Here is a 23,456-nt window from a genome sequence, read left to right as displayed (position 1 = left end):
GAGCGTGATTCTTTTTGCGAGATATGATCGAGTTTTATCTTGTGAAAAATTCTGAATTTTTAACCAATTTAGAATTCATTGGAAAATAAGAATTTTATTTGGGATGTCAGGATGATAAGTACAATAAGAGATTGAAAATCGGTGTTCCAGCAAGTTGATTAATTTAATTCCAGTCTTTGAATTATCAATTAAAATCAAAAATTGATTTTACGATACCTTTATTCTAAAATGAGCATATCTGAATCTCAAGTTTGTTTTCGATCATTAACCTGTCCCGCAGAATCGAAAAATAATTGAAAAAGTCGGATTATCATTAAATTCTTCTTCTCTGAAATCCACTCATCCAAATAAATACCATCATTAGCATTCTCAGAAATTAATTCTAAATTGGATAAAGAGAATTAATAGAGAAGATTCGACGACTACGTTCCAAGCGTTGGATTCGATATTACAAATTTATAATTAATAATTAATTTTTCAACGTCGGAAGCATCGACGTTCGAAGATCGAAAACACTTTCGGTCAGGAGAGGTGGAATTATTTATGCCCGGTTTCTCTGTCGAAGAGCCGAGTTTGCCGCTTAACTTGAGCACGAATCAAGAATAATGATTGGCCGCGTTTAAATATTCCTCGCATTTAAATTCAAGCGGAAACGAATGGTAACCGGGATTCGCGTGAACGAGACAGGTTCGGGTAGACCCCCCTTTTGAAAATCTTTCCACGTACACACGCCCGGCATTTGGCAAGCAAATGGTTTTTTATCCCGTAACTTTTACCCCTTGTTCCAGAACCAGTTCTAATGGTGAATTTAAGTTTAAGCAGTTTAACCAGCTCTTCCTGCTTCGGTTCGGTTTCGTGAAATGTGTGCGAGTCATCGATTGGAACGATTCGTATTTGTTGGAAAAGATTCGAATTATTTCCTTGAATAAATCTTCTCGAATGATCTTTGCGTGTAACAAAAGTTAACAAGATTACACTTCAACAAATACACATATACTCTTTCCAGAAGTTTTTCAGACACATCTAATTATTGTAATCCTTTTTTTAACAATCACGTTCGTACTGATTTACATTTCCAGCATAGAGATTCGAAATTTATTCAACGATTGTCCCTTTTCCTTTTTCTTTTTTCCCAGATCATAAATTTCCGATTTAAAATTAATACGATTCCACTCGTTCAACTCGATTCCAACGTATCGAATTTGAATCGAAGTTAAACACTTGGACGACGCTTTTTCCTCGATCGCGACACGTTTCGACTCTAAAGCGATTAATAATAATCGTTGAACGTCACCTCGCCTCCAGAAACGGGAATCCGTCGAATTCCATACGAACGCCTGCCCACCTCCTCCGCCCGCTCGATATTTCCGCGAATGTATCGAAGGTCGTCACCCCCGAAGAATCGAAGGGAGGGGCGCGTGTGTGGATAGGACGCACGTGCGTAAATTCGCAGTGATCCGTGCACAGGCTGGCCCGGAATGCGGGAGTAGGGTACAAATTGCGGCCATTACTCTCGCCGCACCAGGCACCGGCCACCCTTCCCCCCCTCGCGGAGAACGCGAGACTATTGTGTATGAAATGATTATGGCGGGTGTGGTGCGAGGTCGCGAGGCCGCGTGCAACAAGCCGTTCGTCACTTAGATTGGCCCGTTGGCAGTTACAAAATGTGCCAGCCGCCCCCTCCCCCTCTGCGAAACGGCGATTATACCCGCGTCAACGTGGATGCTCGCCCTTGTTTTCACGAAGGAAGATCTCGCGTGTCTCGAGGGGGATGATCGATCGACGATGCATTTCTATCGTTCGCTTTTGCATCGTTGTCCTCCTCGAAATTTCAAGATGTGTAGAAAGCACCAATTGGGTCTTACTCTTTTTTATTTTGTTGTCGTTATGGACACGATTGATTTGCGATATTCAGGCGCGATGCTCGTTTCGAAATACGTAATTTATGTAATCGTGTTTCGTTTACGTACGATTGTATTTTATAAAACGAGGGAATATTATTATCGTCAATTTGTGTTTCCACGTGTTGGTAAGAAATATCGCGAAGAAGGGAAAGGGAAAAATATGTAACGATTTGTGTAGATGAGTATCAATCGTAAGTGTAACGTTTCGTAATTTTTAAAAAGGAAAAGAGAATTTCTAAGATCAGAATTTTCTTTGAAACAAAAATGTAGAAATGTGCGCAACGAGGAATTTAAATCAATTAAAATTCTCGTTTAAAAATATCGATGTATGTACGTACGTACGTTACCTGTATCATTGTTAATAATACTTTGTCCCGGTTGCAACGTGTAATCCGATTAACAATATTCTCTTTGAATTTAAAAAAAAACGTATCAGACTAGGTAATTTACAACGATGGAAAACGTAACGAAACGACACTCGTCCCCTCCCCCCATGTGTTTGTACGGATAAAAATGTACTTTGAAAAGCAGGAAGAAACGACAAGCGGGGGAAAAAAAGAGACAGAGAGAAAGAGAGAGAGAGAGAACTAACGGAGAAAGATAAAGGATAAAGCAATCCAGCAGTTCCAAAACGCACATTTTTTTTTCCTCTCCTCTCCTCAGTTACGTTAAAAACGGAGTCGAGTAATTTCTGTTGTGTATCGCAGTTAACGTTTCGTTATTAAATTACTTTTCAACTCTTGAAAAACTATATAGAATCCATTTGATCAGATTTTGGAACGTTTTAGAGAGAGAGAGAGAGAGAGAGAGAAATATAAAAAGGAAAGAATAGACAGCGCGATAACAGTGAATATATTCCATTGAATAAGGGCCCGCGGGGGATGTGGCTTTCATCAGTTTTAAATACGCCGTTTAAAAGCGCAGAAATCCTTTAATTCTTTCGCTCGGTTGACTCGGTTGATGCCGGTTTAAAGCTCGTGTCCAAACCCGGCCAACCCGAAAGACATGGAGAAAAAAGGTTTGCACGGCTACGTGACTACAAAATTCAATGGAAATAATCGCAGGATCAAAGAAAACCCAATCACGCGTTTTGTTCGCGAAAATTTCCTTAGATCGCGCTGCACCAGCAACGGCAGCACCAGGTGCTCGTAACACTTGCCCGTTAATTATAAGCGGGACTAAAATACATTTTGCGAGTCGATGAGAGAGAGGCGCGGCTCAAGGGAACGGAACCTCCCCTCCACGGTCAAATTTACTCCCTTTCAACATTTTCCACGGCGAGGCCACGGATGAATTAGCGAGGTAAACTTTGCCTGTAGCGTCGAAGTGGTCGTGCTTTTCCACGTTAGACCGGTTAAGAGGGTAAGAACCGCCCTTTAGCCGCAGCATTCAGTCAACTACCACCACCACCACCGCCACCACCCTTTACCTCTCCAGGCTTCTTTCGCCTCTCCATCCTCCCTTTTCTCTCGCTTCTTTTCTCTTTCTCCCTTTCCTCCCTTTCCTCCTTTCTTTTAACTTGTTCCACCACTTTGAGCTGGAACAAATCTTCGACTGCAAAGGGGAACGAGGGGGGGAACATTTATCCGGCTAATTAAAATCGTTCGGAACGATCGTGGAAAAATTTGGAGAATAGAGGGACTAAGTGAGACGATGATTAGATTAGATTTTTTTTTTTTCAAGATCCATCTCTTCGTTCTCTTCCTCCCTTTCTTTTCCATATCTCTTTAAAAACAAATTCCCGATCGAAGAGAGAGTTTCCAGGAATATTATTCATCCAATTAAAATCATTGGGAACGATCTTATTAAGATATTGGAAAACGAAATTCGCGTATTAAAAGAATGAAAATTAATATTTATCCCGTGAGAGAAGAATCTCTCTATGATTAATAAAACTAACAAACCAAGGCGGAATGCTTAAAAAAATTTCTTCTTTCCCTCTGCTAAAACAAATCCCCCGACTAGGGAATACTAGGAAATACTAGGAAATGGAATATTATCCACTTAATTAAAATCGTTCGAAACGATCCTGGTAAGATGTTGGAGAAACATTCGGAAAATCTGGCGAAAATGGAATCTGCATATTCAAAGGTTAGGTACACGAGAATCGTGCGGTTGGTTGTTCATGGTGTACTCGGGGAGAAACGATGTCTGTCTCGGATGTAGATGGTTATGATTATTCGTATAAGTCGTGGCGGGATTAATTAACGGGGAAGAGGGTTCGCGTGTACCTCGTTCCGACAGGTTTTTCCGTAGTGGAAATTAGGAAGATTCGGCGTCACGGTTCACCGACCTCGCCGACGTAATTCGAACAGGATTTCACGGTTAGGATCTCGTGGATGGAGATAATTAATCGAGCACGAATTTTCAATTTTTCGACCCTCCGTAATTTTCCTTAATTATTATCGATTGTTAATCATAATCGAAGGGAAACAAAGATTATTTTCTCGAGTTTGTTTTCAATTTTCCTAATTTATTTATAAGAAACAGACGTAGCGTGGAAAAGGGTCGGAATTTAAAAATTCAACGATTCCAAAATTTTCCGTAAACAGTTGGAAACAGTTTCCAATTTCCCTCTCTCGTTTAACGAGTAATCACGGCCATTTCCGACTCCCCAACTACAACGTTTCCACGCGCCACCCTTTATACCCTCCGTTTTCATCGACATGTTCCTGAGAATCTCTTTGTTTAACCAGTTTAATAGAAGGAGAAAGAGATAGAGAGAGGAGGGGTGGAAAGGAACACTTATTTAACGGGTCGCCTTTATGCGAGGGTGCAGCGCGAGAGACGAGTTGAGACGAGGGGATGGTTTCATCCGCGCAGACGGATTGACCAACGAATTCAGGGAAGCACGATGCATATAAAAGGACTTCTGTTCAGTTGAAATGGCTAGAAATGTAGCTACCGGTTCAATACAGTTCGTTTGAATGCTCCTCCGCTTTCAGTGGCCCTTACCACGCAGTTACAACCCTCCTCTCCTTTCTTCCAACTTTTCTCTGCCTTTCTTCCCTCTCTCTCTCTCCCTCTCTCTTTTTTCTTGCCTCCTTTTCCTTTTTCTTTCCATCCCTCTTCAACTGATCGCGAGACGATGAGTTTTCGAGGGGAGAAATAGAGAGACGGATAGACAAGGGAAAGTAAAGAGCCGTGGAATTTGGAAAGAATTAAACTGCGTTCCACGAACGAATGCGGAGAGTCGGTTAAAAGGGGGCGAGAAGTGTTTTTGTTGCATGCCTCTCCTCAAAATCCAAACATTCTGATCTTTGATGTTCCATCCTTTCGATACTTGAATGGATCAAAGGATAAATAATATTTAATAGTTTTGTAAAATTGGACCTTTGTCATCTTCATTTCACATTATTTCGCGATAATTGAAGGATTAATTAAACGAAGATTTGCCGGACACGCGTTATCCGGTCGCGTGTAGATCGTCCCTGTGCAGTAGCGAGCGTTGTGCGGAAGCGAAACCTTGGCCGGAAGTCGTAGCTGTTGCGGAAACGACGTTTTTGACGTTCGCACGGTTTGCGGGTAGCATCCGTGCGGTCTTGGCGCACAGTCGAGAGAATGACTTGGCGGCTATCATCGTCGTGCAAACTCGACGAGCGACATGAATTTCCGAGTTGCGAGAAACGATGGAGAGATCCGCGACAGGACACTCTGCTTTAACCAGGCCTGCTAATTAAAATCAAACATGCGAGTTTCGGATGGAAACGACGTAGTTATTTGTGAACTTTGCTTTTCGAATTATTAGAAACAATCGATTCGCTCGATAAATGATATTTTATTTAATGCGATAATATTTTCAAAGAAAATTCATTTTCTTTTCTTACGACTTAGAATTTATCTACATTCATCCAGTAAGCTTCTTTCCCGTGCTTATTTCTAATTCTAATCCCATTGAAACCAATTTTAAATCGATAAATCGAAAGTACAATAATTAATAATCATCCGATTAAGAGTTAATTCACCGCGAATAATTTTCAACCAATAAAAACAACCAGCTTGAAAAACACACCCCGGTTAATCGCATCCTCGATAGGCGTAAAAAGTTTTGCCAATTTCCACCGAGGCAGTTGAGGCAACATTGCAAATCCACGTTTTTAACGTCCGGTTATCACGAAACGAGAGGATTAATTCTTCTTCGCCGCGAAAGATCGAAACAACTTGCAACCGTCGTTACAAATATATAATGAGGCGCAATTAAAGAGGGGGAGAAAAGATCTCCACCATCCCCCGATGAAAAGAGTGTTAAAAGAGGGGAGGGGATACTATCGTGCCACGGTTAGATATATCGTGGTGCGTGTTTGACGAGCTGATCGGGGAGGAGGAGGAGGAGGAGGAAGTTTGAACTGGCTGGTACGAAACTTTGTTGAAAACGAGAGGGTGATTTCCGCGGGTGCACGTGGAGGAACGTATATATATATATAGAGAGAGAGAGTTGTATGAATTTCGTTGTGAAACAAAGTCTCTTGGCTCGAAAACGATTATAATATATGTGGGAAGAAAGTAATATCGCGTTGAACGGTGTATAAATTAACGATAATTGACATTTGAAGTGTGAATATAAATACAGCGATGAATTATCCTTTTTATAAAACGTGTATATAGAACGTTGTCTTAGAAGGGAATTAAGTAAATTTTTCTTTCTTTCTTTTGGAAGGGAATCTGTTATTGTGTTAATAGGAGGCTGGGCGATGTTTTTACAACAGTTTAACGCAGTTGATCGCAATCGTAGGACACGCAGTGATCGAATTTTGAATATTTCAATAAATTATATCACGCGAATTATTTTTCTACATCAAATACGATGGTTATAAAATATAAATATTTGCATCGTGCGAAGGATTTTTATTAATACGGAATACAAAATTTCTCGTTTTTTTTTTTTGTTTGAAACGTTTCGTCGTAAAATATGTCGTGTGCGTTTATTTCGAAAAATAGTATTAAAATATCGAAAGCGATAAACGATGAAGATTAAACGTGTGTAATACTACATAATAAACGAATGATAAACATTAAACGTTCAAATGGTATATAGGCTCTGGTTGCTCGGTATTAAGGGTTTTTGTGGAATGTTTGTTTAATAAAATGACGCTGTAGGATTATTACCAATTATCCGTCGCTTTTGATCCTCGGTGAAAATTTATTATTTATCGAGACGCAACGTGAATTCCGCGTTGCATAATAATTTCGCGGCGTGGAGGATGACGGAAATAATCAAAGAAAAATGGTATATGAATGAATAAACAATTATTTATTTTCATCGACAACGATACATCGGTACAGGCGAAAAGAGAAACGAGGACGAGGATGATTTTTGCCCTTAATTTGCTTGAATTACGCCACCCCTCTCGCTACACTTGCAACCCTCAAAGCAGAGCAAGCATTAATGGTTCCCTCCTACTTCACTTTCATTTTTCTTCCTGCTCTTTCACCCTGTAATGAACATAAGCGGCTTATAATACAGCGGCCCGTTTGTCTTTATGAAAATGTGACCATTACCATTTACTGTTGCGTATTATATTTGCGTATTTTCATTCGGGTCTAAGATCTCTCTCTCTCTTTCTGTTACTCTCTTTCTGTCTTTCTCTCTTTGTAAATATCAATCGAAGCAACAGGTCTTTTCAAAATAACAAAAGTGTCTCCTCTCTGTTCGAGATAAAATCGGTCTTCGTTTCTCGTCTTAATTTAAGCTTTTTAATAGAAATTCCTATTCGGATAATTTGTCCCAATTATTTCTTCCCATTCAATGCGATCACTCTCGCAACAGATTTTCTTCTTTTTAATTTTTTTCACCGTTAAATTCTCTTTCAACGCAATCTTTCCTCCCTGAAACTTGCTCTTATTTCAAGTGAAATTCTCTGTTGGAAATTCTTATATTATATCGGTTAATTCTAATACAAATTTCCAAATCTCTACCTCCATTTCAACCCGTTGATTCCTTCCTTCCGATTTTCTATCGATAACGTTCTCGTTCTCTTAATTCCATTTCGACACGAGCATTTCGAAATTTTCTCCTCTATAATTAAATTATACATTTTTCATCGCGTCCCCCAAAGTTTTCCAATCAAACAAAGATGATCTTTTTGAAAACTCGGCCAAGATGGAAGAAGAATATTTATAGGGAGAAAGTTCGCACGCCTCCTCCATGTATATTAGAACTCTTGGCATATTTTTATAGAATAAATGCCTTGCTCGTGTGTACCTCCCCGTAAGTAAAAACTGAATTACCACGTATAACCACCTTACGTATAGGCCAAGGACAAAGTTCAATTTTCACCGAGCGAGAAACGTATTCATCCTGGATGGAAGTTGGATCAATTTCCTCGTTAAATCTTCCAACACGCTCTTCAACTTTACCATCTCGTTGCCCGCCCCTCTAACGTTCTGTCGCATAATATGCGCCTCCCTCCCTCTCTGGATACAGTTTCTAATTTTGCGGCAGCGAGTAACTACGTGGATCGTGTCAATGCTCGTTGAAAGAATCGATCCACGAAATTTATTATCTAAACTGTCAGTCATAAAAAAAAATGTTTCTAGTAAGCCTTGCTTTGTTTGACGATGATGTCGGATGAATGAAGATGATGAACGGTGTAATAGTTTCACGATGAATTCATCGATATCAAATATTGGCGTTGTTCCAAGATCGTTTAAAATTTGTTTATGGAAATTATACGCCAATGGCGCGGCAAAATTTTATTCGTGAATGATGGAGATTCAATTAATATAATAATACGTGATTGGAAGATTAGACGAGTTAAAATACCACTCATTGGGTCATTTTTTCGAACAATCGTGTTTTAAAAAAAAGAAAGGAAGAAAATTGATTCGTCGCAAGTTCGACGATTGTAAAAACGTCGAAATCGGCCGAAATTCGATGTGTCGATGATGATTACTCTGCGCGGAAACGAGGAACGATTAGCAGCGCGAAATTAATTTGGTCCCTCGTTCTCGAAAAATATCGTCGCCCCGCAGCTTCCATTCTTCGCTTCAACCGGCCAACTGGATAAAACTGGACCGGTGTAATGTAACAAATCGCGACGTTCGTCATGCTGTCCGCTACGTGACGAGAATGAGAATTCGGGGTGAAAATAACTGACAGCAGCCCGACCGATATGGCCGGATAAAATTGCACCGCAAATTGCCGAGTTGTTTCGAGTAGATAATCCGGTAATTGGAATGTTGCCAATTAATGCAACGTTGGCGGCCGGCCGTGAAATGACGATTCGCGCGACGTGGACGTGACAAGTCGAACTTTAACAGGTAAGAGCGATACAGGTGGACGGATAGATTTCACGCTTGAAATTGTGATTGGTGATTGATGTTTTCCCAACCTTGTCATCGGAATATGATTTTTCTTAAATTCGGAAAAAATATCGATTTGTCAAAATGTTGTCTCGAAGATTCGTTTTGTTCATTTAGATTATGATTCGATCATGTTCTTTATATGTAAAATATTCCTTCGGGGAAATTTAATAGATAAATAAAGTAATGGTGGCTCGAACAATATCACGATGCAAGGTAAATAACGATAATTTATAATAATTCAAAATTATAATCGAGTGATTCGATCGCGGTAATTAATTATTAAAATATCATGCTCAATACCGTTGTTTCGCGTGTCTGGCCAGGACACGGATCCTTAAAATATCAACCTTAAACGTCACTCGATCCCCCAATTACATACATCGGAGCGCCCATTCATCGGCATCGTCGGTTAAAGCGCGACTCAGACCGTGCCACCGCTTTGAATCGCTTTTCCAAGTATTAATTAGCGAAATTCTAATTAACGTATTAACACCGCGGAACAACTTATCAACATCGTATCGCGTTATACCCCTGCCGGCAACCTCCTCTCCCCCATAGTTATATCCGCCCCGAATTTCTCACTCTTGATCCGATCCGAAATCTCTTTGGTGGCCAGTCTCGTTCTCTGTGGAACGAGGAGGTATTATGTGTCAGTTTATGAAATTTTATGAAAGAGCACGAATATCGTTATAATATATATTTAAGTAAATTTTAAGACGATCCTATTATCAATATTAAAAATAATCTGAAATTTATGATCAAGTCCAAATGCTCGGAATTCTATTAAAATTTTATTTTAAGAAATCAGAAATTGGATAGGATCGATACGGATTAATAGCAATCGAACGTAATAAGAGGATATTATTTCTAGGTTCTCCTCGGTTAATCCTCGGTCTCTCCATCGTTTCGCACCTTAAATATATATATATGCACGCACATACACGTAAGCGCAGCAACAATCCTCCGCTCGGTCACTCGGTGTCGTCGTCTGTTGTCGTTTCATGGCCGTGCATAACCGTAACGGGACAAACGTCACCGACAATGGTCGTTTTATTAGAAAGTTGGGAGGCAGGGAAGCGGCTGATCATTATGCAGCTCACGTTGTCATATTCCATTACCGTGGCTGCCGGTTACAGATGTAGCCGCCGCGGTTAGTTCGAAGAACAATTCGCAACGCGATATAGGGAGCAGCATCACCCTTCAACCGTGCTTGCAGATGACATCGATACTCGACTTCCGCATACCCTTGTTCGTAGCTAGCCCTCCTCCCCCCCTTCTCCGCCGTCGTGGAGGAGGAAACTTTCCACGATTTCGAATCGAATGACTGGAGGAAGGATGATGCACGAAACGTGCGATACGCGCGTCTGTGCTGATTTCAGGACTGTGTGTTGTTGTTCGTGCGACTCATCGATCCGATTTTAAATGTTCTAATTTGGTGTGAGGGTGGTTTTTATTGTTATTGTTATTTTTATGATTCCACGATGATAGGATAGTGTTAAGGCGTAAGAAATTTTAGGAAGATGGGTTTGATTTATAACTAAATATTGTAATATTTACTTGAATAACGCTTCGAAATCGAGAATAGTCATATTTAACGTGTTTTATTCTCAGTGAAATAATCGTCAAATATTCGATTATAAATTTAAACCCGTGAAACTCGATGAAATTTCGTCGACATTTATTACGCAATCACATCAATTTAAGGATCAAAATTGAAAATTGAACAGAGACATAATAAATTCTCTTCTGTTAAGAAATCGTTAAACCTTAACTTCGAAATATACAAATATACGACGAATGAACCAAAACTTAGCCCAAAAAGAAAAACCGTAAAATTTATTCCTCACCTCCGTGAGAAAATATTAATTCTATCCATTTAGCTTAATTATCGATGCTCGAGATCAACTTCGAGTAATTTTCATTCCACTTGTCCATTCCATCGTCTGCCTTTTCTCGTATCCGTTTTATCCTATTTATCTGATAATCGTGAGAACGCCTCGTTCCACTCGTCCAATTATAAACTCTGTCTTGCTCGTCTAGCCACGATTTAATTAATCCACTACCGTCTCCCCGTAACTATCTTATTCCACTTGTCTCTCCAGGCCTGGCTTGCTCTACTACTTGCTTGGCCATAACTGTCTTCGCACTCGTCCCACTTGTCCAACATCGATTCTCTCCCTCTCTCAAAATTTCGAAGTTACAAATAAAGGATCGAAACGCTCTTTTACGAAAAAAATCATTCCACCCCCGCCGTGAATAGAGGATTGGGGGCAAAAAAAAAAAAAAAAAGAAAAAGTCAGGACCAACTTGGATTATTATTCGTCGAAATAAATTTTATATTCCGCGAGTTAAAGAGAGATAAAGTGGCTAGCCGGGATATAATTTCATTCGCGATGAAAACGGCCATTCATACGGCCGGCAAGAGTTTTGAATATTCGCCTCGGTTGAATGACATTTTTATGCATATCGCGGATTCCATTCCGGTCGGGAGGGGAGGGAGGGGAGGGTGGTAAAGTCAACTGGAAGCGGAGGAGATTCCCCCGGATTCGGGAATAGGATACAGCTGGATATTTAACCAGGATTATGGCAGCTCGTTTGGTAAAACATTCGTGGAAGTTAAGCGCTTTTCTCGGCCCTCTCTCTTCCCTGTTTTAGGTAACACCGGGGTCGGTGAGATAATTCTTATCGGCCGCTGTCTTCCCTGCTTTAGAACGCTGCTAAAACGTTCTAACAATTCTAATTTCTTTCGGGCTCGATAATTCGAGCGTTTAGATTTACTTGCTTAATTTGTTTGTTGTTGGTGGGGAAGAAGAAACCGATCGAGATTTATTTTTATCGGTTTAAACTTTAATTTTTTAAATTTAAAAAATCGAATTTATTGGAAAGGACTTGATGTTGGATCTGTTGGTATCCGAGTTATTTTTATGAGACATTTTCAAGTAAAAGTTTTCCAAGAGTACGATAATAAAGGAGATTTTAATTCTTTAATCGAAGAAATGTCAAAGAACTTGAGATCCGGTAATATATATTAAAATTAAATAGTTTGGATGAAAATTGGAAATAGGTCGCGATTCGTATTCGTACGTATGCAATGAAAAAAAGAAAAAAGGAGGAAATGATAAAATGTTTTACTATAAAGAGAGAGAAGTTCGCAAATGGAATAGCACGTAAGATATAAGTTTACAGATTGTCGAGATATTGATTTATTCGCGTTTAATCACTGTAATATCTTTATATAGTATATTATTATATACGGTTATTACGTTATTCCACATAGAACGTGTGTCAACTAATATTAACGTGTTCATTTACATTAATTCCGCATCAACTGCTAACGAATATTCTGATTTAATACACATTTGTGCATAGTATTTGCAACGTTCGGGCATTGTGTGCAGTCGGTAAACAACGGGCACAAGTAAATACATGCTACCGTAGAGATTAGTTTACGACCACCCAGAAAACAGAAATTATTCAAACATTAATATTCCACGGTTGAAACGTCTATGAATGGGTTACTTCGCTAACTTTGTTACCGATAATTCCCGTGAAAAATTCATCTTCGAATATCGATCTCGTGAAAGATTCATTTACCTTTTCTATTTTTCTTTTTAATAAATATAACACCTTGTGAGAGGAATAAATAATAGATTTGATTCTGATTCCAAATTCTTTTACAAATTTTCTTGTTTTTTTTTTTAATTTTTTATTATATCCACTTTTATTATATATATATGTACAATGAAATTTTCAACACAATTTTTGATATCGTCGATTTAATTAAATTTTGTGACCGATTTCTTCCGATACACTTTAAAATGTCATTTCGATCAAGTTATATTTTTCCTGGATTATAGGAAGGATCTCTTCTCACATAAATGAGCAAATCATTTGGAAAGCGGTGTACAAACAATTTCCTCATCTTACGTACAAGTAGCCATCATAATAAAGCTGACTTTTAGCTACGGTGGATTGTATGCACACCCTCGTCGCTCGGTCTGCATGCACTGTGGATGTTTGGCTAGGTTACACAAAGGATGGGTCTTGTGTCGTGTTTCGTACTGGCTGCACACCCAGTAGAGGAGTCAGCTGGCTTGTCTGCTACCGTGTCTTAGATTATATTTGTGCTCCCTGTCAAGGGAATCATCATTCTCGATAACGATGAAGAAGTGGTCATAATTTTAAACCAATTTTGAACTACATTCTCGAGAATAAAAAAGAATATTTAACGAATAAAGCAAATTTTTAGAAGGACTACAATCGAGCCAATCACGATCAATCGAGCGATATTAACTTTAAGACGGATTAAGATTCTCTCGATAATTTCCTTGATCATCGATTTCCCGCGAAATTAATTCGCACGGTAAGCCTCTCCCTTCCTTATCGAACGTCGATAAAAACACGGCCAAAGCCTTCATTCACCGCAACCGTGAAGAATAAAATCCTCTCTCTATCTATCTACCTATCTATCTCCTTTTTTTCATTTTCTCTTTCTCTCTATCCCCCCCCATCAAAAGAAGAATGGATAATTCGCTGACACAACGGCTCAACTGCTGTACTGATCACTCGAACGCGCATCCATTATCCACGTTGGCTGTACAGAACCAGCACGGTACAGAAACGGGCGCCGCAAAGGGATGAAATTAATAACTGTTTGCGGACACGTTAAGCCCCCTTTGCTGCCGTCCGCTTTATTAATTTGAGCCGGCTATTAAGCCAAGAGACAGATTTCTATCGCGATCCCCGCTGTAACCATCATCACCACCACTATCGCCATTTATTCCCTCGCTCTTTTTACGATAATATTAACGATAAATGGCGCATAGCGGTATTTAATCCGTTGATTATTTAAGTCGAATCGTTGATTCTTAGATTTAAAGATTAAATTTTACGAAATTTCGATTCTTTATCTGACCATCCTTTTCTTCTTGCAGACGTTAACATGGTGGCCGAGCCGAAACCCCATCAAACTGGGCGCAAGCGACAGAACGTGACCAAGACTGGCAACGATTGGTGAGTAGACGTGTGTTATTTTTATCGTTTAAATATCAGACTGACGAGAATTCCTTGGTGATAAGAAAAGAATCCAAAAATGGAGGGGGATGAAAGAGAAATAAAGACCAGTAGATGGAATGAAAAATCTCATATAGTCGCACACATATATAAGACTTGGCATCCGGCCTAAGCCTCGAGATCGCATCTCGGACGAGGAGGTTGGTCCGCGCGAGTCGCGCATAAATCTTGTCCCGTCGAGAAGTCGAAAGAGTTAGGTTTGATCCTCAGATCGCGGGAGGGATCGCCTTAAGAACAGCGGCAAACAAATGCTTTGATGCTAACGTGACGAGAGGGTTGTTTTATGGAAGATACGTGACCGTGAAATCGGGAGGACTTCCTCCCGCAGAAACGCGGAAACGAAATACGATTATAATCGCCGGCTAATCCCAATGCTCGCGATTGTTTGCCATTTAAATTGATTAAACTGGACGTTGGATTTTGAGCAGAGAGAGAGAGAAGAGAGATCCTTTTCGTTCTGACCGATTGTTGGATTTTGGTGAAATTTGGAAATTGGATCTGGAAATTATTCGAGATGATAATACTGTGGAAAGGAGAATCCGATAATTAATGTTATTAATTTAGGATTTATTATTAAAGGATAAACGAATTAGTTTTGAAATATACGTACGATGAAGTTATGGTAGAGATCTCGTCTGGTCATAGCTGTTTCGTTCTACTTGTAAGTGTGTATTTTATTCTTGCGCGATATGATTCCACTGAATTGAATTGTTTTTACTCGTCTAGCCATTCCATCCTTGATGATCATTTCTTCTTATCTTTTCCCAGTGATTCTATTTTAGGAATAATCGTCGATTTTTAACTGGAGAGAGAGGGTATAAAAAGATTATGAGTCTCTCGATTGAATTTTATATACGTATATGCATATTTCCTATGCTCTATTTGTTCCTCGATTATTTATACCTCTTCTTTTCATCATTTTTTCATTTCACTGATGAATCCTTTAGAAGCTTCGTAAATATCGTTTTTAAAAATTAAAAGATCAATAATAATTCCAATATCGAGATATCTATTAGACACAGATATCGCTTTCCCTTCCATTCTTCCATTCACCAAAACAGCTTTTCCTGCTCCCTCCGCCGTCATTGTCCACCATTGGTAGAGGTAGTAGAGTTCCGCAGGTTTCCGCAAACCGTCGACGTCGTATCGTGGTATCGCGTTTCATCTGGTTTCACGATCTCCCGTCCAAAGAAAACGAGTCGTGCAAACTCTGCCCAACTGGTTAAAGTCCGAGCGGACACCGATTGTTTGGACCCATCGAAACTTTATGCAGACACTACGGTGGCATTTTACCAGGGAGAGAGAGAGAGAGAGGGTCTGTCCCTCTCCCCTCCCCTGCCCCGTCCCTGCATATTCGGGAGATAGCTATAATATAAAACAGCAGTAAACCGTGATTGTTAAAATTTAACGATCCACCCGTTTTTCGCCGTAATATTTCTCCGCGGGCAGAAATGAATTTTCTCGCGTGACGTTTAAAATTTGTCGAAACATGCGGTACAATGCGAAATTTCGCGACCACCGAGTCCGATTCGTGCATCGGTTGTTGCTATTTTTTTTTCTCTCTTTTCTTTTTTTTCTTTTTTTTTTTTTTTTTTTGGTTTTTTTTATAGTCTCGCGGCAAATTGAAAGGAATAACGATGATCATTTTTCGACGATGGTCGAAACGGCCGATTCGGAAAATTTTCGGCCCTCGCTCGATCGGAAAATATAGCACGGTTCCGTTGAAATACGCTCCTGCGTTGAACGTTGCTCTTTCACGCGTGTAGGGAAATTGGCCTGTTTGGAAATATTAAGCAAGATTTAGTATGCACACCCGTTTTGGGTTATTTACCGATTTTCGATGTATCCCTTTTTTTTTCTTTTTTTTTTTTTATTTGTCTTTAGCGGGATAAAATATTTTGTTTGGAATAATATTTGAAATAATTGTTATTGCGATGTGTTATTTTATTAATACGATTTCCTGATTTTTTCCCCTTTTCCTTTTTTCGTGAAATTCTCTGGAAAATATTTTATCTTTGTTCATCTTTGGAATAAAAAATTATTATTATAGCATAACTTGATATTTTTCGATTCTTTCTTTTCCTTTTTTTTCGCGTTAATTGTTTGTCAAAATAAATTTTCGCAGTAGAAACTGTTTAATGAAAATTTTCGTCATAATGGCATAATATCGTAAAACCGTCTTGCTTTTGACGATGAAAATTTTCACGTAAAAATACAAAAAATATATACGATGTATAATATATAGATTCAGAATTTTTGCGTTATATGTGTATAATTTGGCACTTGTGCAAGAATATCGCGTAATATCGAAATTCCTATATTTCTATAATGCATAAAAAATTAAAATAGACCGTTAATAGACGTAATGTTATCGTATTATCGATTATTTTCAACAATTTCATTAACAAAAACGAAATATTCATCCGGATTAATTATCGAACGAAAGGAAGAAAAATTTCATCCTTTGGAAAAAGTAGCCAATTAGCCACGCTATTACTTCTATTAATTTTATTCCCTAAACATTTTCATTCGAACAAATTTGTATATGTGAATATCCAATATGTTTACATTTTTACGTGATAAAAATCGTAATATTATTGGCCGATTCTGTTTTGTTTCCTGTTTGTGTGAAAACGTTTATACGCGAGATATTTCAACGAAATCCTATCCGAATTGAAATCCACTTGAAAATGGTTTCGGATTATTTTTAAAAAATCCATGTTCCATTCGTTGTTGAATTTCGAGCAAAAATTTTCCATCACCGGAAGAGGAGGGGGGAGAGGAGAGAAAATTTTGTGAAACTACCCTTACCCGTTTAAGCGTTGCTCATTTCGGGGGATACATGATATATTCCGGGGATACCGTCAGAATTTAAAAATCCGTGCCCTCATTAACGCGAGTTCCATTAAATTTTCGAATTAATTTTCTCCACCGCATTACGCTCGTTTCATTCATATTTCTCCTTTTCTAATATACTTTCAACATACCTTGTCGTATTTTATGCTTTGATCCACGCATCAGAGACGTTATCGGCGAAAAATTTAAAAACAAGATTGTCCAATATATATATATATATTCATATTATATAATAGCTGGCTATTTTTATTGCAACCTCTTCCAACCGTCTCACAATTTACATCGAATAATAAACACTTGTTAATCCGATTATTTAAATTATTTAAAAAAAAAAGAGAGAGAGAGAGGAAAGAATAAATATCACGCGACGAACAACAACGTAACAAATGCTGAATATATTCACGACGTTCTTTCGAAATGAAATATTCGGATCGTGCAAAGACAAAAGGGACGATAATGAATAAATATCTGCCTTGGAAAAAAAAACAATAATGCACAGATCCCTTTCCACCGATGAAAATAATTGCTTGCACACGCAACGGCTGTCCACTTCATCAGGATCTACTACGAACCTACCATCCATTGTCCGTCAGACGTTTTCACGGAATTGTCGGCTTTATAACGTCACGTCATTTACCGTCGAGGCATCTTGGAGCGGGGCGAAGTTGTTGTCTGGCTAACACAGGCCTGCTTGCCCGCGAGACAGTGAAATCGCCGTCCTGGCCATTGTGTCCGTCGTGATGCGCAAGGGGTGGAAGTTTTCGAGGGATGATAGGCGCGAGAGCTCCTACGCGAAAAATATTAGGATTACGCGGGTAGAGTTTCTCTCTGCGAATTTTATTTAAAAATTGTATAATTGCATTTATAAAAAAAATTATCATCGATCGATCGACTTGTTGAAATTTCAACAAGAGGTCAACGTTGGATATTCGAGTGATTGTAAGAAATATTTTTTGGAATGTTTAGAACGAAAGGTTTGAAGGGTCTAAGAGGATCGAGGGTTTCCCTCTTTTTTTTTTTTTTTTTTCGTTTTCCCTGCTGTATATTTTTTGCCGTATAAATTATAGTCGCTGCATGTTACGATCAAACGAACGAAAAGGAATTTTTGCCTTCCCGTATGCGGGATATAACGAAATTAAAGTGATTTTACCAACTGGCCGGGAATTTTAAACGAACAGCGTGCTGTGTTAATGTAGGAATAAGTAATTAGACACGTACAAACTTAACTAGACTTTTAACAAGTTCGTTTTAATCTTCCCTCTCGAATCGAGTTGCTCGATAACTTTCTATTCCTTTTCCGGTAATTGGTAATCGTCTGAAGCGGCTCGTGGAAACTCGAAAAAAGAGATATTTAATACTCGAAGCAAACGATGAAAAGTTGCAAATGGACAAATTTCCAAAGCGATAATATAATTTCAAAAATAAAAATCGAACGAGTAATTCATTGATGCCGCATATTTAATTATAAGACACAATGTCCTCCCGATCGTTTTAATCGTTACATATAAGAATAGAGAAAAAATTCAAAAATCGAATGATAACAGAAATCTCGAGAAGTACAGAAAAAATTTCGACAAATTTTCACCCCCTTCCTCTATGTTAATATCGTTTCGCGATCTCGAATGCGCCGCCACCCCGTCGTTTCAACCCTTTCTCGTCTCAGACGCTGTTGAGACCAATCCAAGAACAACTCGAGGCTCAAACAACCGCGCACGCAGTTCCACACTCGCGGGATACCTCGATGGTCTGGCAGTTTCGCGAAGGGAGAAGAGGCCTCGACGAGAGAGAGAAAGAAACAGAGGGAAAAAGATAAAGCTGGAAAACATATTTCGCGCCGGCTGATGCATTATCCGTGAGATGTCTGCAACAGATAGTGTCGTGGGAAAACGTCGATAGCCCTTTCCGCGAATCAAGTCTATTCCCCGGCTTTCTCTTCCGTTTTCCACCCCTCCTTACGTTCTCGTTCCTCTTTTCCCCCTCCTCCTTACTCTTCCACAAGAATCTCACGTACACACGCGCGCGTATAATTTTCACAGGGAGAAAGGCAGTTTCGCGGCGATTTTCGCGTGTCCAACTAGGCAGAGCGAGGTTTTTTTCCCTTTCTTTCCTTTCTTTCTTCCCTCCCTCCAAGCGCCACGTTGAACGCTTGCCACTTTTTCTCGATGATTCCTCGGCGACGATGTAATTTTCCGTCATCCAGCGAATGACGAGCGCGAACAGGCATCGCAAAAGTGACTATAATAGTTTCCACGGTGAACAATGGGCGGACTTCGAGAGTTTCGAGGTAAATGCGCGTCGTGATGCCGCCTCGTCGGCGTTGAAAGAAATTGTTCGTGAAATACGTTGGACGGAAAGATTCTTGCTTTCTCTTCTTTCGCGTTCCCCTTTTTCCTTTCTCTTCCTCCTTTTCCCCTTCTTGTTTCGTTTCACAGCGGCGTTCGTTCATCGATTCGGCAGGGAATAATACGAAGGATGATCCGGAGGTGGAGTGATAGTGAAAATTCTGCGGCGCAAGCAGTTGCGTCCGAGATTTGCCGGAGATGACGATGAAGACGGGGTAAGGAAGTAGAATAGAGGTTCTTTGGATCGGGTTTGAGATGAGAGTGGTACCCTTTATTTTTATCAGGTTTGTCGAGCTTTTTATTATTTGGGCTCGCGATCATCGGGACGCGTTTCCATCCGATGAGGGAGGAAAATTGCGGAGGGTGGTGAAAATTTATAATGCACTCGAGGAGGAGATTGACTCGATGAAAGAAATAGCAGTTGAATTACAGTAACGAAACGTGCCAGATCGCAAGTTCTCGATCAATGCACCGTATACTTGTTCGCGATTTATATTATATCCCTTTGAAAAACGAGTATCGTCCCCAACTTGTCCAATTTTAAAAAAGATCCTCCCCGCCCTCGCTCGTAAAATCTCTTATCCCTTTATCCTTTGTAAAACGATTTCCCCAAAAATCAACCCCTAAATGGATTTCAAACGACATGCATAAGGGAACGAAACAAGATTCCAAACGCGTGACAAAAGCGACATCGCACTACCTGTAACCTGGGGATAAATAAGTCGAGTGTAAACCGCCGAAACCGAAACAGGGGGGTGGTGGAAGGCGATATCTCGAAGGCGTCACTTAATACGAAAAAACTTCCACCCTCGTTTCTCCGCTGTCGCGCTTTAATGCAGCCGTCAATCCGCCACTCTCCCCTTCTACCCTCCCCAAAAACACCCCTCCCCCATCCTCCTGTCTCGTTCGAGAATCGAGTCGAACACGGATCGATTTTATTCTCGTAATCGTCCGCCCCCGCAGGGGATGCAAATGTTTCGTCCGGCGGAACGGGCAAATAAATTTGCATATTAAGCTATATTTTATAATATACGCGTGCGTGTCCACCACGGTAACGGCCAGACATTTAAAAAAATTATACTTGCAAACGGGCGGGATGGGGGGGAAACATAATTAACGTCAACGGCACGCACCATCGTGTCCAACCCTCTTCCCCCTCTTCCTCTATCGCACTGTTCACAGTTGAGGATCTCGCGGCCAGTCAACACGATTGTCTCGATTTTAAAAAGGGGCAGAAATATTGGCGAGGCGAAAAATTGAAGAATTTTTTTTTCTTTTCGAGACAGAAGAAAACTGTCGATGAATCGTGATGATTGGATTAGGTTATACATTATTAACCCAGGGGCCGCAGTAACGGCTGCGGTTCGGGCCTTACGACCCCGGGCACCCGAGTACGAGGATCGTTCCCTCCATTCGATTCGCGAAAGATTTATCGAGGGATTTATTTTAGCGGGAGCCATAGGGGAGGAATTAAGGGTGAACGTCGTAGAGAAAGAACGTAGAGGGTGTAATGATGAAAGATGGTTGTAGATGTGTTCTCCGAAATTCCTCAAATTCCTTCTGAAAAGATGAGATGAAAGTTTTGGGTCGAGTTACATTTGCACGAGAAAGAATCTAAAGACGAAATTTAAGATCGTCTTTGGAGAAGAAATAGAAACTAACGATTTAAATTAGATTATTCGTGATAAAAATCTTTTTTCGAGAACGATCAAAGAGATTTATCCTCCTCTTTGAAAAAGAAGAAGACGAGTGAATAAAAAATAGTCGATCGGATTAAATTGACGGAATAAAAATTCGGAAACGATTCAAAATTGAATCGTGAGCTTTTTTGGTAAGATGGTCTCGAGACGAAAGGAGAAAGAAGAAAAGGAGGAACGTTGGAAATTCCGCGAACGATGAATCACGGGAGTGGATGGAAAATCGCGACGCGCCAATCCCGATGGAGGTTCTCCAACCCTTTCCCCTCCGTGCGCTCGTGCATTTTTCTACGGTCGAACGATTCGACGAATTTTGATTCGGTCTAGGAGAACGGGGAACAACGTAATACGGTCACGTAGCGGGAAAGTTTGTCGTGGATAGTTGGTGGGCAATTTGTCAGTATCAGATTGGAGGGAAATCTGGTGTGGCGGAGACGCGCTGTTTACTCGTTTCCGATTGTCTCTGTCTCGTTAATGTAATGGAGGCTTGATGACGTCCGAGTTCGGAATCCGTTTCCACCAAGGGGGTGGTGCGCGTAACAATTGTTTAACTTTGGATTTTTTTCACAAATTTTCTTCCCATCGTCGTTTCCTAGAATTTACTGCAACTTTTCAATTTAAGCGAAACAATTGTTTTTCAAATTGGCCCAATTTCGTTAATCGATCTCCTCTCGATCTCTTTCGATCATTTTCCAAATTATCCTTTTTTCCCGAATTGCAGTAGTAGGAGTGGCGTTCTACGATCGAAACTTTGCAAATTTGCATTTTCCACCCCGGATTCGAATTGTCAGGTTAGAATTTCCATTGAAATTTCTATTGAAAAAGGCTTGGTGAAACTTGTTCTTTAACGAAATAATCGTTCGTTCCAATTCAAGTTTCGATAACGATAGATTCCTCCCGCGATTATCCTTTCTCCATTTTATAATCGCGATTAAATGGCAATACGTTCAATTTCAGTTTCTTCTTTTTTTTTTTTCAACTATATATTACATTTTATCTTTCGCCTCTCCCTGTTCAATCCACATCGTATAACAATTACCGATTACAGTACTAAATTTACGTAATTATTAATCAACCTCGTATTGATACTAAATATCATTAATCGAGTATCAATTAAAATCAGGACGTCAATTGTTTTGCGGTCTACCTATGCGCCCGGGTTCCGGGGATATTTGATTATAATAAATTTGCATGTACATATTTGATATTTCATTGGAATATAACGTTATTGATTATGAAATTAAAATTTCAAGGATCATTAATATGACGTTAACGTATTCGAATCAATTAATAAAACGGTAACTAAATTTCCCAAATACTTATACAAGCTACTACGAAACAAAAAAAAAAAAAAAAATTCTAAAATAAACATAATCATATCGTAAACGCGTAATATTTTTTCAAAAAATCGGGAAACAGATCCAAAGATAGTTTATCTTCAAAAATATATATATTTACATTATTATTATTATTGTTATTACTATTACTATTATTATTATTATTATTATTATTACATAAATTCTCCTCCCTGCAATAATTAATATTTAATTGTTACACAATAAGAGGACGGTTCCCGGCGACAATTTATTACCATAATTTGACTTGAAACTTGGACCGTGTTTGATATTACGAGTTATTATCAATATACGTGTAATTAATATATACGTGTGGAAATTCTCGGCCAATAGGAATTCACGCCGCGTTCGAGCTATTTTGCGAGGGGCAAACGATCGGGAGGGGGGCTGGAGGAGGAGGGAGGGGGCGGAGGACAAGGTTCGACATCGGGTTCGCGTGCACGGAACATCGATTCACCGGTTGAGTGACGAATGAAGACTACTTCCGGCAGAATCGACAGGTCTGTTGCAATCGTTCCGATCCCCGGGCTAATATTTCACGGTGAAGTGGCGATACTCGGCGTTGACCGGTAACCACGAAATCGGATTCGATAATCTCGCCTCGTAACCACCCCTTTGACTCGGGGATTAATGATCGGATAAATGAGGTATGCGAGAAATTTTAACTTTTTTCCCCTCCTTTTTCTTTTTCCGCAAGATTTTTTGATTCGCGCTAACGCGGAATTTTTGCAACCGGTTTTTCTTTTAGGGGTAGGACGTAGGAGTCGTTGAAATATTAATAATTGGAAAACGGGAGATTTGTGTGAGAAATTTTTCCGTTTATACGTACATTCGCGTGGAGCAAGATTTTTTTTAATTGCGTTTTTTGCGAAACGTTTCTCTGCAACCGGCTTTTCTTCTAGAGATAGGGCTGTTTAAATATTA

At 39.6% G+C, this 23,456-nt stretch overlaps 1 protein-coding gene across 11 annotated transcripts in view; it reads left to right on the top strand.

Moving 5' to 3' along the window:
• The window catches only part of LOC108000705 (uncharacterized), a 306,652-nt gene that overhangs the window by 232,306 nt on the left and 50,890 nt on the right, over positions 1-23,456 (top strand). For all 11 annotated transcript variants that reach the window (XM_062084417.1, XM_062084420.1, XM_062084426.1 and 8 more), the window contains one exon: positions 14,144-14,222. In XM_062084417.1, coding sequence (XP_061940401.1) covers positions 14,144-14,222 — 79 coding nt within the window. The remainder of the gene's footprint in view (positions 1-14,143; positions 14,223-23,456) is intronic.

Source organism: Apis cerana, linkage group LG14, assembly GCF_029169275.1.
Source record: "Apis cerana isolate GH-2021 linkage group LG14, AcerK_1.0, whole genome shotgun sequence".
NCBI classification, from domain to species: Eukaryota; Metazoa; Arthropoda; class Insecta; order Hymenoptera; family Apidae; genus Apis; species Apis cerana.
The sequence above is the reverse complement of the archived record's forward strand: the minus strand, read 5'-3'. Positions and strand labels throughout refer to the sequence as shown.